This window comes from Pholis gunnellus, assembly GCF_910591455.1.
Source record: "Pholis gunnellus genome assembly, chromosome: 12".
Lineage (NCBI taxonomy): Eukaryota > Metazoa > Chordata > Actinopteri > Perciformes > Pholidae > Pholis > Pholis gunnellus.
The window spans coordinates 813,473-836,280 of NC_136539.1; the positions used below are offsets into that span (position 1 = coordinate 813,473).

At 37.9% G+C, this 22,808-nt stretch overlaps 1 protein-coding gene across 1 annotated transcript in view; it reads right to left on the reverse strand.

The window, feature by feature from the left end:
* The window catches only part of itgb2 (integrin, beta 2), a 28,252-nt gene extending 11,906 nt beyond the window's left edge, over positions 1–16,346 (reverse strand). The window contains exons 1-7 of the mRNA XM_079170689.1: positions 16,276–16,346; positions 12,878–12,926; positions 11,591–11,688; positions 5,118–5,319; positions 4,639–4,809; positions 3,802–4,043; positions 2,000–2,158 (exon numbers count right to left, since the gene is read on the reverse strand). Of these exons, the coding sequence (XP_079026815.1) occupies positions 2,000–2,158; positions 3,802–4,043; positions 4,639–4,809; positions 5,118–5,319; positions 11,591–11,688; positions 12,878–12,923 (918 nt within the window). The 5' untranslated portion in view covers positions 12,924–12,926; positions 16,276–16,346. The remainder of the gene's footprint in view (positions 1–1,999; positions 2,159–3,801; positions 4,044–4,638; positions 4,810–5,117; positions 5,320–11,590; positions 11,689–12,877; positions 12,927–16,275) is intronic.
* Between the last annotated feature and the right edge of the window lie 6,462 nt (positions 16,347–22,808).

Here is a 22,808-nt window from a genome sequence, read left to right on the forward strand (position 1 = left end):
ACAAATACATTCCAATGCACACATAAATAAATTACGATTTATATAAATGTAAAAAAAAAAAATCACAAATATATTTCTGCATTTGTATGTATTTGTGTGTGGATTTTTCTATTTGTTTGTGGATTTGTATGTATTTCTTTGTGGATCGCACTGCATTTATTTGTGGATTGCTCCACATTTGTTTGTGGGTTTTTTGAGACTCCCCTGACGTGGCTGGATTCGCAAATGCGTTTTTTTCAACATGGGCCTATCTGTAGCCAATCAGATGTCAGCCTCATTTTCAACCAATCACATGAGCGCAGCTCCCCCCCCCTCCCCACGCGTTAATCGCGTCATTTGCGCCAATCACGCCGCCGGTCTCGCCGGGGACTATTTGTGTTCGTGAATCGCGCTGGACGCCCCATTTAACTATCCGCCATCAACTGTGGAAAAAATAACCTCTATTTCTGCTCAGCACGTGTTGTGGAAGTCCCAGATATCACGGGAAACTAAACGCCGTCATGTCTGGTTCATAACATAGTCCGGAGGAGCTCCGTAGATTTCATCGAGCTCACTGTGTCTAGCAAGCCACACGTCAGCTGTTTACTAACTGTATGAACACAAAATAAACTGATTTGGCTGTAATTTAACGGCAATAAACCGACGAAAAGGGACTCCGAAATAACGTAATGATGCCCATTTGTACTTGTTTTCTCAATGGAGCTCGGATCGATCGGTGCTAGGCTATGCTAACATTGTAGCAGCTCTACCAACACTCAACATAACGTCATCTAGACGTAAATACGGCAGCGTCTTTTTCATTGTTTGTACCATATGGTTTACACATATACATTTATACACATAGTTTGGTCTTGTCTCTACTGATAGGTATCGTAGAGCTCTGGGTGAACACAGACGGCTACAGTATTTATTTCCTGATTAAACAACGCTGGCAGCCTCGTCATGGGGAGGGGAGGGGGAGCTGCGCTCATGTGATTGGTTGAAAATGAGTCTGACATCTGATTGGCTACAGATAGGCCCATGTTGAAAAAAACCCATTTGTGAATCCAGCCACGTCAGGGGAATCTCAAAAAACCCACACACATAAATGCAGTGCGATCCACAAAGAAATACATACAAATCTACAAACAAATAGAAAAATCCGCACACAAATACATACAAATGCAGAAATAAATTTGTGATTTTTTTTTAAATATTTATATAAATCGTCATTTATTTATGTGTGCATTGGAATGTATTTGTGAATCCTTCTGTGTGCATTTGTAAATCGAATATATTTGTGAATTGTTCTGTGCGCATTTGTGAGTCTTTCTGTGTGCATTTGCAATTATTGAGACTGATCTGACCCCATACAAAGACCTCTCGTGATTGCGGTGACTCGCACTTTCTCAAATCACCTTTTATTGCCTGTTTTATAGTGCCACTGACTGCCTGCTGAACCCTCACTCACTACTCTTAAGAGGCCATCGCTGCCCCCCAGCTGTCACCACAGGCACAGTTTGGCAAAATCATAGACAGTTGGTCTATGGGGAAAACAGTTTGCTCACTTTTATTGTTTTGGATGGTGTGTTTGGATAACAGGTAATGGAACTACACACACAGCTGACTGCATCGCCCCTCCTCAGCGGCCAGAGACACAGTTATTTTGTGCCTCTTTATTGGGCATCAACCTCCAGTTTACATGCATATTGTCAAAAAACTAGACTTGAAGCCTAAATAAGAGCTTCAAGCAGAGCTGAGATGCAGGCCTGTACAAAGCCTTGGCAGACATCTTCATAGATTACAATGATTATTCTGTGTTAGATGTGCGAGTGAAAAACGCGTCTGATACACTTTCAGTCATAGACGGGGGGGTTAGACAATTTTGATTTATATACATTCAATCAAATATTACAGTGGTCGTTGCAGACACAGGGCTGGCTGTGATCTGTACATTTCTAGTTAAAACAATTACAATAACATGCAACCCTTTGATTCCTTTATTTTATTCGATACATACCATCTCAATGCTGTTGCTGTAAAGGTTGTTTTCCATGTGACACTGTTCATCATTAGGTTCCAGTATGCCAGCTAATTTTCCATCTCCGGCCATGTGGAATCCAGCATCAGTGGTCAGCACAATCAGCCGAGTGCTGCTGTTCCTCCAACCTATTTTGTCCTAAACAACGATATGTCTTAGGGACCATTTAGGCAAGGAAACTTCAAAGGCGCACAAACAATAACTTGACAAAATGTTACACATTTTCATTTCATTATGTAATAACTCCCACTTTCTAATAATCTGCTGCATTTTGTAATAAACAGCTTGAGCACAACATGTCATATATATACCCAAATTTTGCAATAAATTATTACATATTGCAGTGGTCATTACAAAATGTGGGAGTTGCACTTTTATATACAAAGGTGCTCAACACGAAATTCAGAGCATATCTATTGTCACAACATGGCAACGGCTAAGCTAAGGGAGCACGAACAGTGCAAACAATGGAAACAGTGCTGACAGAGCTAACAGTCTTTTTCCAAAGAAAAGTGTTTGAACTGGAGGCTACGCTTCTGAATCGACGATGTCGGTTGGGACGGCGTCACCAGCTGTAATGAGAACAGTGCAGAGCAGCGACCGTGAACTCACATGCTTCTTAAGAGCAGTATTTGTTTTTGTATATGCTGCCTTTTTAAGTTGACCTGTCTTGTTCAGTATTTTTCATCTGTGGTACATGCGCTAAAAGGAACGCGGACGACCAGCTACGTGAACAAAGCAAGGAGAAGCGCTGATAACAACACAAAGAGGGAGAGAGTCCTCATTATCTGCTCAGGTAGACATTACTTATCTATATCTTTACATGGATAATAGTTGTTTCATGATATATTAGCTCTGAATGTAGGATAGGGAACCTTTAAGCTAAATTAAACCTCCCAAATATTAAATTAGACCTCTAAGACCTGTGGTGCCCCCCTTGACGTTATAGTTTACTCTGATCTCAGTTTAAATAGCCACATAAAAGCAGCGACAATATTAGCTTTTTATTACCATACATATATAATCAAACTCACAGACTTCATTTAAAAAACTCATTCCTTCTATTGCTTTGATGACTGCAAACATCTTTTGATAGGGCTCTCCAAAACGACCATCAAAAAGCTTATTCAAAATGCAGCTGCTTGCAGGGACCAGAAGGTTAGACCACCATCACTCCCGATTCTTAAGTCACGACACTGGCTTCCTGTCAGCCAAGTCTAGATCAAGACTAGAGTTAAGTCTAGTCTTGATCTAGACTTAACTCTTGGTCTAAAGGTTCCTGACATTGGATGTGTAGATGCCTGTTTCTCAGACCACCAATGTCGTATATTTAAGTTTTTTTGCCTTTTGTTTCCTGTAACCCAGTCCCCAAAACAAGATCTGGAACTTTTAACTCATTCTCTGCTCAGTTCACAAGGTCACCCATTAAACCGTTATAACCGACACACCAAAGATAATTTGAACGGAACCAACCACTTCATTCTGACATCAGACAAAATGGAAACTTCCTTTTAACCAAAAGGTGTCAGACCACAGAAAAAATATTGTTACGTCTTGACAATGAAATTTGCTGGCCCAGTTTTCTGTCCAACAGAAGTCAGTTGCAACTGTGGCTTTATGGCCTTCAAGCGTATACAGCCCGTTAAAAGGCATAGTCTGTGTGACAATTGAATGAATGTCACTGTGGTACTGCTACTTGAATGGGCCCAAACAGAAGGTTTAATCTGTTTTTTAATAATAAACAGTACAAACTGTAGTTATCTATTTAGTTGAGTCCTTACCCCACATACGGCAGCCTGCATCATGGCATCAAGACTGCCTTCTGGAGAGTCCAAGTTCCCAGAAATGAACTGCTCTGTCACTTTGTTTTTGAACTCATCTTCCCGTGGTGTCATTTTAAGCACATGTCTGTAGCCAAAGGCAGCCTGGCACTGCTGGTCATTCTCATCACATGGCTTCAGCAGTTTCTCCTTATTGGTGTTAGTGTAAGGAAGGACGGTCTTATCAACAAAGGCACCAAACCCTGTAGTTAAAGAAATGGTTATTATTTTTTTTCTTTATAAGGTAGCACAGGTTCATCAAACCATTGATCATTGGTTTTAAGAAATTGACACACTTAAATAAAGTCCTCCTATAATGAAGACCTCCTATTTCTAAAGCATCTAAAAGCAAATTGACCTTCTTTATACAACCCCCTGTCTTTGTGACAGTCACGTGATTACGATCGGCAAGTTACAAAAATTCAGAGGTTCACGGCCAAGCATCTCGCCGGCTGTGACAATGTCATTTTCTGGCACGCATGCCTCGCATAAACTAAGCTTTACTCTGCAGAGTTGAGGGTCTAGATCCAGCCATGCACCCTATAATTCTGGATCCTCAACATTGAATGACATCTTAATAAAAGAGTATGATGACAAGCTCCATTCGACATTTCCTGATCATGTGTTTGTGGAGATAAGGAGGAAGTATTGGTAATCATGGCTCCATCTGATCAAGGAAGCATTTTTGTCTACTATAAGTACACTGTAAGTTGTGGCTTTATTATAAAGTGTTTTCAAATAATAGGTATTCGTTTTTAGATTATTCAAGTTGTCAGAATTAGATTATAATCAAATTACCTATTTGAGCATATTCTGTGATTTTATTCAGAGCTGCAAAAAGATCTTGTCCCAGTTCTTTGACATTTTCCAAGTCATCTTTCATAGAGTAAGACAGGTCCATCAGATAGTAGAGATCGACTGGATAACCCTTAGCTCTTTTAAAAGAAACACTGAATGTGGTAGGAAGCCCTGTAACACAGAGAAGAGAAACAAAAACAACAAATACTAACATGCTCATGTACAGTATGTATATTTAAAGTTCAGTGACAGTACCTTTATACAATTCTCAAATCAAATATGATGGTAGATGACATTATAACACAATAAACAAAGCAAGTTTTTAGAATTCCTAACTTTTCTGTGTTTGTTTTTATTTGCCCAGCCCAGTCCTGCACAGATCCAAATAATGGCCCTGGAGCTCACAGGTAACTGCTCTGGTTTTACTCCAAACACTGCACTGCTCCAGTCAAAGTTGAGCATTAACTGATTTCACTAACCAGATCGCAGTCTCAGACTAATCTTCTGTGGACTCAGCTGGACAGGCTCCTGTTGGTTGAATGACGTGGACAGAGGATCTTCCTTGACAATTTGACGAGTGTTCTGTGGGGAGATGATTTCTTCCCTCTTGCAGCCTCTCCCTATCAGCTGAGCTTGGGTGTCACAACGTACTGCATCCTGCTCACCTGCTTTGGTGAAATTCTGTACAAAGGGAATGCAATATAACACAAAAAAGACAAGAATGATCTCCTCTATTTAAGATTTACTTAGTTCACTCATCTGTGTGCATATAATATTATTATTTGTATGATTTTAGAAATAAGTTATAAACTTAAACTTTTTAAAGATTAATTTGAAAGCTGCTGTACAGTATAAATTCTCAAGTAAAAGCCATATTCAAACTAGAAAATGCATTTCCTGCTGAAAATGCGTTGGAATGCTGAAAGCTGAAATGAATTGTGAAAACATTGCTGAAAATAGATATCCAATTAAAAAAAAAATTGCAAAAAGCTTAATAATTCAAAAAGTTCAAAGATTACAAATTGCTGAAAATACAGAAATGGGAGACTACCTGTCTGAAAAATGTTGAAGCCCAAAAGAATTTAAACTGCACTGCTGAAAACCCTTCTAGTTGAAATGTTGAACTATGGTGTCTGTAGCTGAAAGTATGAGGAAGAAGAAGGCTTTGAAAGTTGAAGAAGTTTAAGAGGATTTGAACATGTTCTCCATTGATATCCCATTCAAAAAAGATTGCAAAAAGCTGAATAATTCAAAAAGTTTAAAGATTAGAAACATGAAGAGATATAGCACCCCTCTGCTGAAAGAGCTGAACATTTTAATATTCTAACGGTTTCTGTGGCTTAAAAAATGTCAGCAGTAGTGATATTTGTTGTAGTAGAAGTTGTAGTAGAAGTTGTAGTAGAAATATTATAAGTAGAGTAGCATTAGAATAAGTGTGTGTGAGGGGGGGGGTCCTCTAAAAGTATCCAAGACCTGAATGACTGAATGAGAGAGACAGAGAGATAGAGGGAGAGAAGTGTATGTGCGCGCGTGTCTGTGAGTCTGTGTTTATCAACATTGCTGATTACCTTAATCGCGAACACCTGTGTGCCAGCAGCCTGTTCTGCTGCGCAATACACACCCATTATAAAGGCAGAAAAGGACTGAAAAAATCATAAAAGTTAAAATGGGACAGTTCAAAAAGTTAAAGATATCAAAAAGCTGAATTATGCGGCAATAGATCAGGGTTTTTTCAACATTTTAAAGTTGAAATGGTGTCTGTAGCTGAAAGTATGAGGAAGTTGAAGGATTTGAAAATATTCTCCATAGAAACCCATTCAAAAAAAAAGTTGCAAAAAGCTTAATAATTCAAAAAGTTTAAAGATTAGAAATATGAAGAGACATAGCAGACATGAGCTGAAAGAGCTGAACATTTTGATATGGTTTCTGTAGCTTAAAAAATGTGGAAGGAGATAAGTGCCAAAATACATACGGAAGAAATATAATAAAACGACGGAATAAAGATTTGAAGAACAATAGTTGGAACGCTTAACAGCGTTCCAACAATAAAGAGAAACAGGATAACAATAGTTGGAATGCTTAACAGCATTCCAACAATTTAAAGCTGCAAGCAGCATTGATCGGGCCCTCGCATCTTCATGCACGTCGAGGGTACAGGCAAGACTGTGGTTGATGCGGCCATATATTTCTGTGACCATCATTCACTGAGTGCATGAGTTAAACGATATTTCCTGTATCGACTAATGGCGTATTGAGGTCATTTTGCGAGGTCTTATGCCTCGAATGTTTTAAGTGTACCTCCGAATACAATCATAACTGTAATTCTGTAAAAATTTACAGAACAAAGTAAATGCAGGTCATTTGTTTGTGCAGGTAGCTCTGACAATCACTGCTGAGAGACTCAAAGCTGGAAGCGTCAAGGAGAAATAGGAGAATGTATAGTTCCATGTGGAAAAATAAACCTATTTTGTAAATAATTAAGTTTAAGCCCAAAAATGAGCCAATGTAGAATAATCTATCATTCAAATTCGTCTGTGTGCAGTTTGATTTTATGAAACAAACTTCACGTTCTATGAAATTACTTAACATTACAACTTGTTCCAAAATGAACAAAAACAATTACATTTACTATTAATGAAAACTCCACTTACAAGCGGGAATTGGAAACCCTTTTTATCCAATTTCTGCTCTCCAAACATCCTAGGCTGCACACATTTAGATCAGAGAGGTCTTTTTATGGTAGTGTGCCCACGAACCCTTTCAATAAGTTCAGTGTTTGGGCCGCTGTAATTATAGGATCCTGCTTACGTCCGTGGTTGCCAGTAGGTGGCGCTATGACTATGAGTTAAAATTGGCATGCAGAAGTCCTAAAGTCATGACAAGCATATCAAGTTTGGGACAGTTTTGACAAAGTACAGTTGAGTTACAACAGCTTGACGGATGATGGCGAACCATGTTAAATGGCCGCCACACCACATCCACGTCGTTCGATGAAACCTCAAGCTTTTAGTAACTTTTAATCATAGAGGTCTTTAGATTGTTCTGACTAAATTTGAAGTTGATTCGATTATTTCCCTAGGACAAGTTCCTTAAAGTACAGCACCTGGAAATCATAAAAACGACACTAGAAATTCACAACAAATTCAAAATGGCTTTTCATTAAAAAAAACTATTATTCATCTCGGTGAAACGTACTGCGAGGGTAGCATCGTTGAAATATTGTAAGGGGCACTATCGAGTCGACTTGCCACTCTAGAGCATTAAAATCACATTAGATAACTACATTCAGGATTTTAAATGTGTTTGACAAGTTTGTATATGTTTTGAGCATTTTTAGCCCCTCAAAAACACTTTAATTTTTCATGGCGAAGAATGAGTTGCCACGGCAACGGCTTTTCACAAAACAACAAACTTTGAGTAACTTTTCATCACAAAGGTCTTTAGATTGTACTGACCAAATTTGAAAATGAATCGATTATTTCCCTAGGAGGAGTTCGTTAAGGTATAGCGCCTGGAAATGACAAAAACGACACTAGAAATTCATAAAAAATTAAAGCTGCAAGCAGCGATGTACGGGCCCTCGCATCCTCCCGCACGTCGGGGGTACTGGCGGGATGCCGGCAGAAGCGGCCATAAATATCTGCGACCATCAGACAGCGAGCCCACAAGGTAGACGTATTTTTAATGCTTGGACTGTGTGACACTGGAAATTATGTAACGCAAATATTTCACCAGTTACTGTATCCACTATCTGGCGCTAGAGAACACGAGCAAACATGCATTATTTTGCTCGATATCAAGTATAGACCACATTGTGTAAATCCAATTCAGTGTGTCACATAACGCTGTCTTCCTGTTGCCAGTAGGTGGCACTATGACTTTAAGTGGAAATTGGCTCATAGACATCCTCAGGCCATGACTATTATCAAGTATGGCAAGTTTGGGACAGATTTGAGCAAGTCCAGTGGAGTTACATCAGCTTGTTGTTTAACGGCGAATCACTTAAAATGGCCGCCATGCCACGGCTACGCTATTCCAGCAAACGTAAAACTTTTAGTAACTTTTAATTGCAACAGTCTTTAGATTGTACTGACCAAATTAGAAGTGGATCTGACAAAGTCCCTAGGAGGAGTTTGTTAAAGTATAGCGTGTATATAGTAGATGGCGCTATGACTATGAGTGAAAATTGGCTTGTAGACATCCTCTGGCCATGACTGTTATCAAGTATGGCAAGTTTGGGACAGATTTGAGCAAGTCCAGTGGAGTTATATCAGCTTGTTGTTTCATGGCGAATCACGTACAATGGCCGCAACGCCACGGCTACGCCATTCCATCAAACATAAAGCTTTGAGTATCTTTTCATTGCAAAGGTCTTTAGATTATACTGACCAAATTTGATAAGGATCTGACAAAGTCCCTAGGAGGAGTTGGTTAAAGTATAGTGACTAGAAATCAAGGGGAAATTCACACAAAAATCAAAATGGCCAACTTCCCGTTAATTATAGAGCATGGTCCCAAGAAACTTTTTTTTAAGTCTTCATGTGATACATGTGCCTACCAAATTTCATACATGTAGGTCAAACGTAGCGCTGGGGCTCCATTTTTGAATATTTGTAGGAGGCGCTATCGAGGCAATTTGAAAGGGTCAAGCCAAAAAGCCATATGAAATTTTTATTTCCATCACCTATGACACCTGTGGAAAGTTCCAAGGCTTGTTGAGCATCCTAAGCCACAGAAAAATAAGCTTCATTTTTCATGGCGAATGACGCGTTGCCACGGCAACAGCGTTTAACGACAACTCACAATATTCATGATGAAGCATCATCAATGTCTTATGGCTTACCTTACCACATTTGAGACTGATCTGGGAAACTTTGTAGTCGGAGTACATCAAAGTATAAAACTTGTAATTTCCTTTTGACAGTAGGTGGCGCTATGACTTTTTGAAAATGTTGGCGTGGAAATGTGCTCAGGCCTGGACCAGCATCATGCACAACCAGTGTGGGGCAGATTGAATAAAGCATTGTGTAGTTACAACAACTTCCTCTTTCATGGCGAACGGCACAAAATGTGTGTGACATGGGCGCCACATAAAACGAAGGTCGTTCAATGTCAGTAGACCATTTTAGCAGCTTTTCATCATTATTGTCTTTAGATCATCTTGACCAAATTTGAAGTCGATCGTATAAATTCTGTGGGAGTTCGTTAAAGTACAACGCCTGAAAACGATGAAAAATGCCTAAAAATGCATAAAATGGGAGTATTACTGTATTGCCCCCTAGTGGTTGTATGGAATTAAAATGTGAGGGTATGTTACAGGACACAATGTGAACATATGCTACAGATTTCGTGATGATAGGCCTCATGGTTTTGAAGTTATATATATTGATGTAGATACCATGCCCCTATGAAATTCATTGGTCCATATCCTAATGCAATAAGATTTCAACAAGATTTTCATAACTTTGATTATATAGATCCAATAATGATTTGCAGCAAATTTGTTGGGGAAATTTTTTCCCTCTTTATTGAGATAAATAATGGCTCCGACCATCAATTGGAGAATTCATAGTATGCTGCGAAGTGTGTATAGAGGGAAGAGTCATCACAGTCTCACGGCAGTTTGTGAAATATTCTCTTTGTGAAAAGGTTTTCATCCTGAGCATTAGGGTTGCTCTGCACAACTTCCTTTTCTGTCAGCAGGACGACATTACGCAAAAAACATCATGGTTGTGCTTAAAATAACTATGGGTTAGATTAAGGAAACATAACAAACGTTAGGTTTAGGAAAACCGTCACAAATGCGTCACTTCAAAACATGACTTTGGGAAACGGTCTCAAAGCCCTGTGACCTGTTTTTGTTTGACCCCCCCACCATAAGTAGTCTTTCTTATTGATTATTACATCACAAGCGCTGACCGCCGCATAGTCACATGGATGAGTTAAATTTGAGTTTCCACCACGAAAAAGTATCCTAATTAACTTTCTATTGCTATTGTTTTTGTGCTGAGCAACGCACACAAAAGGACAACTCGTGGTGCTGTACACAAAACCAATAGATTGTATTTTGTGACTATTTTAGAAACAGCCATGATAATGGGCTGGAAGGGTACAGTGTATACCGTTGATTTAGCTCAACAAAAGAAATAACGTAGAAAGAAATAAGAGCAACTGCCAAAATATAGTTCTTAAAATGTAAAACCAAGCAAAGGTCAAGTATGTTTAAAGGTGTCGTGGTTGAGTTAAAATATAGTTATAAGTGTGAGAATCTATCAACTCATCAATAACTGCCATGTAGTTTGAAATTGGAGATTTCATTCAAGGAAAAGTCTCTGCCATCTCTGTAAACATGTCGTCATGTCATATAGCCAAACAACCCAATGGGCAGTGCACCGGCAGGAAAATAACAGGCATGATATGACTGGTGTCCCTGTGGAGACCTCACAGTTAATGTCACAGCAGCCTCCAACATTAGCAGGAAGAAAATATGCTGTTCCCAGTCTGGCATTAATACTGGCTGCTGGGGGGTCTCCCTGGAGATGATTGGCAATCTGTCCGGTCAGAGGCGGGACCTTAGTTTAAACCAAATGATTATAGGTGCAGTTTTGTCTTAAACCTGACATGTAGCAAAGCAGTGTACTGCCTAGCCAGCGAAAAAATCTGAATAAGAATAAGATTTCGGTTTGCAGATGAGTGGAAGAAGTATGGAAGCTTTGATTTGTATAGTGCCACTCTGTATTGTTATTGGTAGATCTATTTATATTTTCAATTAAATCACAGGGATGTAAGAAATAGTAAGATACTATAATGTTAAAGTAGACAAAAATGGTAGATTAATGTTAGTCCGACATGTGTGTGTGCCCACGCACATACTTCAGTCCCAGTTGGGCCACCTAAGTCTGGACAGACCACTGATGTAAACTCCTATGGTTACATAGACACTGTGTCTCACCAGCTGTTGGCACCACACACAGTATGGCCCGGATCTAATACAGTCACCACAGGAGTTGATCACAGACTTCGAGCAAGCTTCCTCTTGTTGACATAATCCTGCAAAGAAAAACACAAACTCTATGTCTCAAGAAACTGCAAAATCAGCACAAACTCACACACTCTTTTTGGTTTGTTTAGTTATTTAGTTAGATTAATAGTGTGTTTCACCTTTATCATCATGTAAATACATATTTGTGGTATAGTCTTGCTGGTCCGTTTAATGTTGTACTGGAGGGAATACTGACTGACTACCTCTGCTGTCAAGAACTCCAAAATCCTTCAATCTTAACTATATATTATTGGTTGTAGTTATTTATTGAATTATTTATCAGAGTTTGAAATTGACAGTTTAGTATACTTCATGAAACTATTTTATGAGACTACATTCAATGACTATCATTTTCCTTTTGTGAAGAAAGGTGGTGCCCAGAGGTGAATTTAATTGATAATATTATTCCATATAATTATGAATTATATTTGATAACAATTTATTTTTATCACCAATTCAATGCCTTTTTTTGCTACATAGTTTATGTATCCTGTTATCTTCAACAGCTATTGATCATTTTATTAATAGAAATGTAATTGATATTATTATTAACCAGACCTACGTCCCCAACATTATTCAATATTCAGAGCACTGATACTAGTGAATCAGTCAAAATAAACTGCATGCATGCAGCAATCACCATATTAGTTTAGAAAATTCAATCTAAAATATTTGTTATTTATCATTAGCTTCAGTGCCTTACACAATAACCAAGGACAGAACGAGATAAGATGGCCTACAATGTTCTATGAGATGCTGTTTTGTTCCAGGACAAGATAATGCAACTCGACAGTCTTCATTGTATAAAACACTGGCTTTCCTCTGTCCTTTGCTGATTTGCACATCTCATTCATTCAACTGTGCTGGGAATCCGGCTGCAGACATTTCAATTAAACTTACAGAAAAACAAATGTTGACTTTGTTCTTTATTCAATGTAAATTGCCACCACAGTTATTTTTTAACCCCTTGCTCCCCAATTACCAAAAAGAGTTACATATATTTGGTGAATATATTATGATTACAGGATAAAACGCTTTAAAGAAATACAGAGCCTGTATGTTTGCTAGTACGAGTGACCCCTCTGGACTCACACATAACTGTATGTTCATGTATGTTTGTTAACATAGAACATATTCATTAGTAGGGCCTTAACGATTTTAAAATAAATAACGTCAGGTTAACTTTTCCAAACTTACCATTTCTTCCCGTCAGCAGGAGTAGAAGAAACAGTAACCAATCCATTTCCTGATGACAAAAAACAAAGACACACATCATTTTCTCTTAGAGCAACATTTAAGAGATCAGAGTGAGAATTGTTTGGTATTTCAAAATGTGTACCCTTATATCACTTTAAATAAATTAAGGTGCCTTGGTGTTGATACTAATTTATAGGTGCAATGTGTAAGATCTGGCCACAAGCTCCAAACCAATAGGTGTCAGCATTTCACCTCTACAACTGGGTCCATACAGTCTAAATTTACAGTCATCACTTATTAAGAAAACAAACAACGACCACTAGCTAACAGCAGGGCAAGAATACACAAAACTCAACCCAACTGCTCTGACCAAATGTCGACCATAATTACACGTACACCTTATAATCCTCATGTATAGTTTACATGAGCCATCTGTGTGTTTACTGTGACACTAAATGAAGCTCTAGCGCAAGTTCAGACAGGAAGACAATCCCTGCACGCTTATACTCGTAGGCTTTTCTCTCTTGCTGCTCCCTCACTAGCAGCACGTTCTCTATTCCGGCTGTCACTCTCAGAGGCATCATAGACTCTATCAGCTGTTCAACAGCTGGGCGTTCCCGGCTAATAGCGCAGAGTAACCCCCTCTTAGTTAGCCTATCAACTCGCCGCTGTCTCCTCTTAAATATGCTGTATCCCCGCCTCCAGCTTCCTGCTGCTGTTTCATGCGACCCTCCTCCTCCCCAGCACCTTCCGTCAGATGCAGCACTCCATCAGCAGCTCCAGCCATCTACAGCAGAACTCCAGCAGCTCCTCCAGCCACCACGACCAGTGTCTGGACTCCACGGGGGGATTTATATATTGTTACCGCTCAGGGCAATCACTAAACTCCTTGCCGAGTTCAAGCGCCAAACAAATTCTGTGTAACTCATGAACGATTCATCTGTCATAATAAATGTTAACTACTAATAATTTACTTGTCTCTCCTGATTGAACTGGGACTGTAGGGAGTTCACTTTCATTAATAGTCTATTAAATGAGAAAACAACCTAGACCTTCATCTCGTCCTCCCTCCATCAGGAGAGTTTGCACTGGCTGCAGAGAAACAACTAAATATCATTTTCTCGTTTTTGCCACTTTGGATTTAATCCAATAAACAAAATCTCAACGTACATGGACGCTGGACCTTCAACATGACACACAAGCCTTCTGGCAGCTCTACTTCTTGGTCCACTCAGTTGGACTGAGGACAGACGCTACAGTCACTCACTATTGCCTCTCCAGGTACAAGTAGTATTACAAGAGTAGTTACCTCAGTAGCTATCTCTGCAACACAATACATAGACGTCTTTGATATAACGTCAACACTGTAACTTCTTCACATTCTGTTGACAATGCAAATTCATTTTTTGAATGTTTTAAACTAGAAGCCTGTCCAGATCTAACACATCCCTTAAAATGTACTCAAAAAGCATTGACAAAAATCCCATCCTTGACATTTCACCTTAATCTCCCTTTTCCCACAAAATAAAGCTAATGATATGGTGTTTATAGGTTTGCATACTCGCAACCAAATTCTAAATTGCAAGAGGACCACAAATCAAACCAACAGCAAAATGCAGCTGTGAAGATCACAAGCTATTGCATTTAATGTATGTATAACAGAAGTGAAGTAGAGTATTGGCAGTTTGCCAACAAAGGGTGCTGTCCTGCCAGTCACTTTGGTTATACTGTGAAATGGTTATGAAACACTCTTTATTTGTTCCTGTTTCTGACACTTGTCAGAAGCCAGCCAACTGATCAGCATAATAGTTTGAGCTAGAAACACAAATCTTAATGGAATGGTATTTTTACTTCTCATTGTTTGTCCAAAAAGCTTTTATACAGAGTCAATGGACATTTGTATGAAAGCCATTAGAAAATTGTGCACCCTGCTTATCAACCAGCCACCCTTAACATATGTTTTGAATAGAGGAAAACCCAGGTCAACAGTGCACAGAAAGATCCATCTCAACATATCTTGTAATTACTGCTACTGTAAGTAGCCTACTGCCTACGTGTAAAAACATGTCTGAACAAGGTCACTAACTGTGGCCATATGTACGTAAAATCAGAGGTACTAAAACTCTAACCTGCAGAAATAGAAATTGGGAATTTGCTGCGTTGGTTATGATTTGAACATTTTGAGAAGTTGGTGCACATTGACAATTGACAACACAATGGCTTAATCAAAAAATAAAAACCCTATGTTGTGTTGTGTTACGTTAAAATATCAAACGTCCACGAAGAGTGATATGTGTCCACCCACTGTCAGAGCTCACGCTAACAACTCCTTTCTTGTACACAAAAGGCTTGGGTTGCACTCTGTTTCAACACCATTTAAGGTAAAAGAGAACCAAGTGTTGTGTTATCAGTACATTTCCGCTTTGTGGCTCATAAGAAGGCAGACTATACCGATCTTGTATGTTTGGACATTTGTGTCTTTGTTAATTCAAATTGACACTAAATACAGTGCACAACACTAGATCAAAGGACACATTTTTACAATTACAGTACATGATGTAGTCCAAAACAAGAAATGAGCATATATTTGAATCAACACATTTGTGACACAGTTCCGTTACTGTGTTCAGCCATGAATACAATGTACACTTTTCTTACAACTCATAAGAAATTATCTGGAGACACCTGTAATAAAGGTGTATCTTAATGGAATAATTAAAGATTTACACATATGGATTCTCTTTAAGACCTGAGGATTAGGTCATAAAAAATGCTTCAGTGGTGCTTTTTCCAAAACAATTGTTGATGAATGAAATGATGCGAACCAGCTCAACCACAGCAAACCTGGAGCATGGGCCGTTAACAGAATAATGCAGCCTTGCTTAAGACAGAACCAGACATGCTGAAGCTGCACACAGATGAAACCGACGTCATGGTGATCGTAGATTCACCCTGACTTTAGACACTTTTTTAATCTAAATGAAAAGTTCTGATGTGCTAGTTCTGAGAAAAGAGTCTACACAAAGACAAGCTTTGGGATTCAGAAATCAGGTTGAAAATACTTTTCTAGTCCAATGTGTCTGCCAGTAGTTGATTCACGTCCTCTCAGAAAACAAGAAGCTTGTCCTTGTCCTTCTTGTGTAAATATATATTAGCAAACCAGTGGTGTTGGTATATAGACATAGTTTATATTTTATAGTAGACTTCTCTGACATGATATGATATCAAATATAGTTCTTCACAACATGTCTGATGATAATGTAAAATACAGATTACTTTGTCTTTTATCAGACTTTGTTTGAAACACATCACCAGTTTTTCATAAAAGAATATCAAAAAGAAAATATGAGGAGGGTTATAAGAGTCAAAAAACAAATTTGTCATAAAAGCAAACTTACCAGTTTACCAGAAACAGGAAGACGTGTGTGGTTGACAGTTGTGTTGAACACTGTCTACTGTTGGAGAGACTACACCCACATGACAGGAAGTATGAAGCAACCGACGACTGAGTTCAAGAGAACAAGGAAGGGTGTGTCACAGTAGGCCACACATGCTGATGTAAAAATAAATCGCACATTACATTGTCAGCCAGAAGGTCCCAGTAACATTTAAACCACTAAAATAAGAAATGTAGACTTGACCTGGAGGCTTCACTTTCTTATGACCTAATCCTGAAGACTTAACCAGATATTTGAAAGCAAAAATTATAATGTATATAATTGGGATCCTAGGAGAGGGATCCCTCCTCTGTTGCTCTGGCGAAGGTTTCTTCCGTTTTTTCCCATTTAAATTGTTTTTTCTTTTCCAATGTGAGGGTCTAAAGACCTGGGATGTCGTATGATGTACAGATTGTAAAAGTGTCTCGGGGCATGGTGGAGGACTCAGACGCAGACCAGGCAGAGTAGCTTGCAACATATATTTAATTATACAAACTCAAATACAGGACACTCACAGGACGCAGCAGGGGATCCACGGACGAGACAAGGGGAAAAATCCAGCAGACCTGAAACAGGGCAGGCAGACAGGGCGGGGCGGGGCGGGGCGGGGCGGGGCGGGGCGGGGCGGGAGACCGGGAACAGGACAAGCCGAACGGGCGGGTAGACATGACAAGGATCTGGCAGTAAGGGAGTGACAGGGGTCTAAATAGTGACAAGAACAGGTGAGGGGAGTTGTGCTAATGAGGAGGGAGTGCTTGATTAGCTGATCAGGGGCAGGTGAAGAGTGGCTGACAGGTAGAGTGAGGGTGTGGCTTATTTTGTACTTAATATGCTTAAGTAGTAATTAAGTAGTAGTTGTGGACAATTCGAAGTGTATTTAGTATATTTTTGTGTGCTAAATTGGAACAACTTATTATATACTTATTATAATTTAAGTATATGACTGTGTATGTACTAATATACATGCTTATAGCCAACTTAAATTATATATATATTTTTTGTATATAAGTATATAAGTGTTTTATGAATATATAAACATTATAATATAAATATATTTATATTGTACAAATAGGATACCAAAAGTTATACTTTTGGCTTATTCCAATTACTAAGAAAGTACACTTTCTTATTACTTTGTACACTACATACTATTATACATTACAATATTACAAATGTATTACCAGTATCCTAAATGCTGAATGAACTTCCCAGATAGTAATCAAAAACACTTTTTCAAATTTCAAATATATTTTATATTATATATATAATATATTTATAATACATTGAAAATACACTAACCAGAACAGTATTTACGAATATATAAAATGTACTAACATTGTAGTTCTAACAATTTAAAACTTTAAACACACATTTATGAGAAAAAAAAGAAAAATATACTGAACAGAGAGCAAAACATTAAAACACAGAACACTGAACCATCCCCAACATTCCCAGGCGAAAAAAAAGTGTACTTTTTTGTACTTAAAATATACTAACATTTTCAATAGTACACTTCAAATATACTTTGAAAGAATTGTAAAGTATACAAAAGTCACGCTTTCACCCATTTTCAAAAATCTACTTTTAACACACTTTAAAATAATTGTACTGTAGTATACTTTCAAAAAATATATTATAAGAAAAATATACTTTAAGTAAAAGCTCTGTGCAATTACTTAAACATATTTCTTTGAACTTTGTTTTCAAACATTTTTTTGTATATTTCAAAATGTATGATCTAAATTACCATTCAAACAATGTATTTAAAGCACATTTTATAAATACAGATTTTAAATATACCGATTTTTAAGTATTTAAGTAAACTTATTCATGCTATTATTATTTCCGCTTTCCTGTCTGCGCATGGGCAGAGTGCTAGAAATTCTAATTCTGAAGGCGGGAATTTCTTTCACTCTGGGGGATTTCAGTTGGAAGCTCCGGCATTGCCATCTGTCCACAGGTCTCAGTTTTCGGTAAGTAAGCAATTTATAACCATATGTGTGTTATATTTGTTCTAAACAGAGTTGTCTTTACACTTTAAAACAGTGTTTGATAGAAACAAGCATTTAGCTGACACTATCAATTGTGTGTTTGCTACTTTAGCTAACGTTACAATAGCTAACGTTAGCTTAGTTGCTACTTTAGCTAACATTACAACAGCTAGCTTAGTTGTGTAGTAGCATAACGTGAAGGTGATATGTATGTTAACGTTAAGCTAACATGATATTGCGCTCAAGTGGAATGCTAGGTGAATTCAATTGTAGTAGCTTTTAGACTGTTTTAGTAGCTTGTGGCCTTCACTAACATGCATGCAAATATTAATGGGCTATTTAATGAGTTGTGACCAGGTTGTGCTTTATGAGAATAACAAATAATAAGTAAAAGTAGTAGATTCATGTACGCAGAATTAAGATAATTAATTTTTCCATTAAGAAAATGTATAATGAAGTCAGTGTATTTTTTAAGGTCACCATAGGTCTGTAGAAATATGCTAAAATATATAGAGGCATTGAACTTATAAGAATTATATATGTGCTCAATTGCAATCGTGTTGCGTGGTCATTGAGCAAAGGTCTCAAGCGCTCTGGGCGAGGCACTCTTGCGCTCACCCTACAAAGAAGAAGCTCTGACTCACTGGTGGTTTAGCTTAAATTGTGTTATGAAACGGATATGTCCATTGAATATTGTGTAGCAACATATGGGTGCAGGACCAACACCTTGAGAATTCTCTCAGCTGGCAGAACTCCCACAGGAGGAAGACTCCCACACACACAGGGGCCTCTACCCTGGCGTGTGTGTGTGCGAAGATGATGCGTCCCTGTGCAGGACAAGGTCAAATCCTCATCGGAAAATATAAGAAACAGGGAAATGTTAGAACAGGGCTCACAACCACCGAGACGAGAGATACGTATTCTGAGCCCTGACTTTGTGTCTGATGCCAGGGATACTTAATCTTTGATGGTGTTCTGTGAAACCATAGATCGATGCATTATATGTTCTGATGCTTGACTTAATAAATTGTTAATACTTTTAGACCGTCTGTCATCTGTTGTTTATCAGAGTAATTCCAATTCAAACGATCTGCGCGGGGTCCTTCTGAAGGTGTAGTCTTTTGGAGTCAGATTATACAGTGGGCTGTTTGCCCGAGGTGGAATCCCCAACAGGTCCTATATGTATATATATATATATATTCTAGACATTTTGTGTAATTATTGATATTTTGAGGGATATTTCAACAACTGTAATCCTTTTCTACAGGCGACAAGTGCTTTCAACCCTTAAAAGGCGGCCATCCTCTGGGCATCCAACTTGAGGAAGCTGATGGGCATCTCATTCTGAAGTATATGGTAAGTCAATGTAACTGCATATGCCAGACACATGTACTGTTTTGTATTACAGAAAATGTTTTAAGATCCTAATATCACTAATAGTTACAACAAATCATTGCGACAGCACAAATAACTCAGTTCACACCTGCTAAATAGGTATAGAAAATGTCAGATTTTGAGTTGCCAAAGTGCAAGCAGTAACAGGTAGGTCATTGTCTTGAGTCGTGTGTAGACAATTTAAAGCTTCTGTGATTTATAAAGCAGCAGGATCACATGTTCGTGGTAAACACACCACCAGTGATGAAATATGTTTGACCTGCACTGGTAGGAATATTGGCATATCCTATTGATATAGTTCCTCAATGTTAATCCTGATTTACTGTTCAAAAAAATTATATTGGTTCAACAGGATTTCCTTTGTAGTCAAAATAGAAGAAAATGTTGTATGAATATGCTGTGTGACATCATCTCTCGTCTCTTCTCTTAATAGATGCTGTTATTGCGGAATTTCCCGAAACCAGAGCCTCGGACGTGCGAGCGGCCATCCGGAGGAAGTGCAACAATGAGCATTGTAACCCAAAAAAATGAACATGTTCATATTTAGAGAGCAAGAGTTTGGGGATGTTTCAGTGTTCTGTGTTTTGCTCTCTGTTCACTATATTTCTCTTTTTTTGTTCATAAATGTGTGTTAGTCAATGTTATATAATACTATTTTGGTTTGTGTATTATAAATATATTATATATATATATATATTATAATAAAATATATTTGAAATTCAATAAAGTGTTTTGGATTACTATCTGGGAAGTTCATTCCGTATTTGGTAATACATTTGTAATATTGTAATGTATAATAGTATGTAGTGGAGAAAGTAATAAGAAAGTGTACTTTCTTAGTAATTGGAATAAGCCAAAAGTATAACTATTGGTATACTATTAGCATATGTTAAATATACTTCTATTGTACTAATAGTATATCAAAAGTATACTTTTGGTATACTATTAGTACAATATATTTATATTATAATGTTTATATATTTTTAAAACACTTATAGTATATTTCAAATATACTTCAAACACCAAAAAGTATATTTTAAGTTGGCTATAAGCATGTTATTAGTACATCCACAGTCATATACTTAAATTGTAATAAGTATACAATAAGTTGTTCCAATTTAGTACACAAAAAGTACAAAAAAATATACTTAATACACTTAGAATTGTCCACAACTACTACTTAATTACTACTTAAGTATATTAAGTACAAAATAAGTTGTTCCAAAATAATACTCTTTAAGTATACTGATGATAAGTAGGGCTTCAAGTATACTTGAGTATACTTAAGTATACTAAGATTAAATATACTTTTCATACTTATTTTTCGCCTGGGATAAGCGCGCTGTCGACAGAACAGTTAACATTTACGCAGACTCTAGCTATGCCTTTGGTGTAGTGCACAACTTTGGTACCATGTGGAAGCGCAGAGTTTTTTTGGAAATGCATTCCTCACCACCGTGTCGTGGCCGACTTGCTAGAAGCCACACTGCTCCCTAAGACTGTCTGCGTTATGTTATGAAATATGATGCTCACACTGACGCTTCTGATTTTTCAGGTTCTTTTGATGTATGATGTTCAAGAATTGCAGACATTGGCTATCCCTAAGGAGCAAAAGTGTTTTGCAAAAGTGTTTAGCCTCATCTAATCCAGTTTACAAAATTATGGATGGCCCTAGACAATTGCCAAGTGATCTCTTTTATTGTTACGCTACATTAGCTTACAGCAGAGATAACTTGGCAAAAGGGGGAATAATGTAATTTTATTATTATTTATCTAGATTAAATCTACATACTTTTAATAATAAATATTCATGTTATTTATTACAATACGATGCGATTTCACTGAAACAGTTGGCCTAATACAGTAGAGCAGGGGTCAACAATAGGCAGACCCTGGACCTAGAACCGATAGATAATTGAGAATTATTTAATTTTGATGGAGCACTTTTATTTCATCCGGCGCAGCTTTTCTAGCCTTTACAGCTCACACCGACCGCAGTAAACACACCGACTAATTGAATGCGTTGGAAATCACATCACGTGATGCTGCTCAGCCAATCACATATGTATATTCCGACAAGGTTCCCAACGAAAGAGACGAGTAAAGAGAACGAAGAGTAGAAGAATAACGTGAGTCAGACGTTATTTCACATGACGTTCTCCAAAAGACAAGAGTGTCCAGAGAGACCAGAGAGACCAAGAATGAACAAACTCTTTTAGGTTAATTCTTCACACGAGCAGTTTAAAACAAGTAGGTTTCATATGTTCAGAGGCCGTGACTATAATTAAAAGCAGTAATGTGAAGGGCCACTACGACACAAAGCACAACTCTTTTGTGGGCCTAGTTGAACTTTGCTATAGTATACTGCAGAGGTATTTAATTACAGTAGTGATCTGAGAATAACTAAGTAGTATCATGTATCTGTAGACCTCAGGATTAAAACTAGACCTAAAGAAACAGTTACTGGAAACAAAGTAAAGAAATTATAACATATCACATTTTATAATTTAGCATGGTACAAAACACTGTTTTTTTAGTATTTGTAGAAAATGTATTGTTTGCTAGCAACACATCAAACGTGTAACCGATCACCTCACTGATTTTGTGTGGCTGGGGAGAGAGAGGAGGGGAGCAACCAAATGCAAACAATTATAGTGAGAATAACTCAAATCAGCAACCACTAGATTAAAGAAACGATTTGTAAAACCATTAAGTCACCATCGAATAACATGTGATATGAATATGCTAAGTTCACAGTCCGGCAGCACACGAACTGTGACCTGTTAAAACATGACCACAGCATATGCTCGTACAGATAGAACAACACATCAGAAGAACCCTCTGGGACTTACTGATGTCACCTGGTAAATGGTTGAATCTGAGGGACTGTAAGGGCTTGAAGCCCTTTATGAATCCTTTCTGTAAGTCCGCATTTCTGCAGAATTTGCCCAAGGTAATTACCCACAATTCATAGCAATGTAACATTAAACATGGAGTCATAAAAAAAAAAAGGTAAAGAGGACGGCACATGGGAGTTCAGGCTGGCAAAATACATTTCCACAGAAACATTAAGGATTAAAGATGGAACGTGAAAACACATGAAATCAG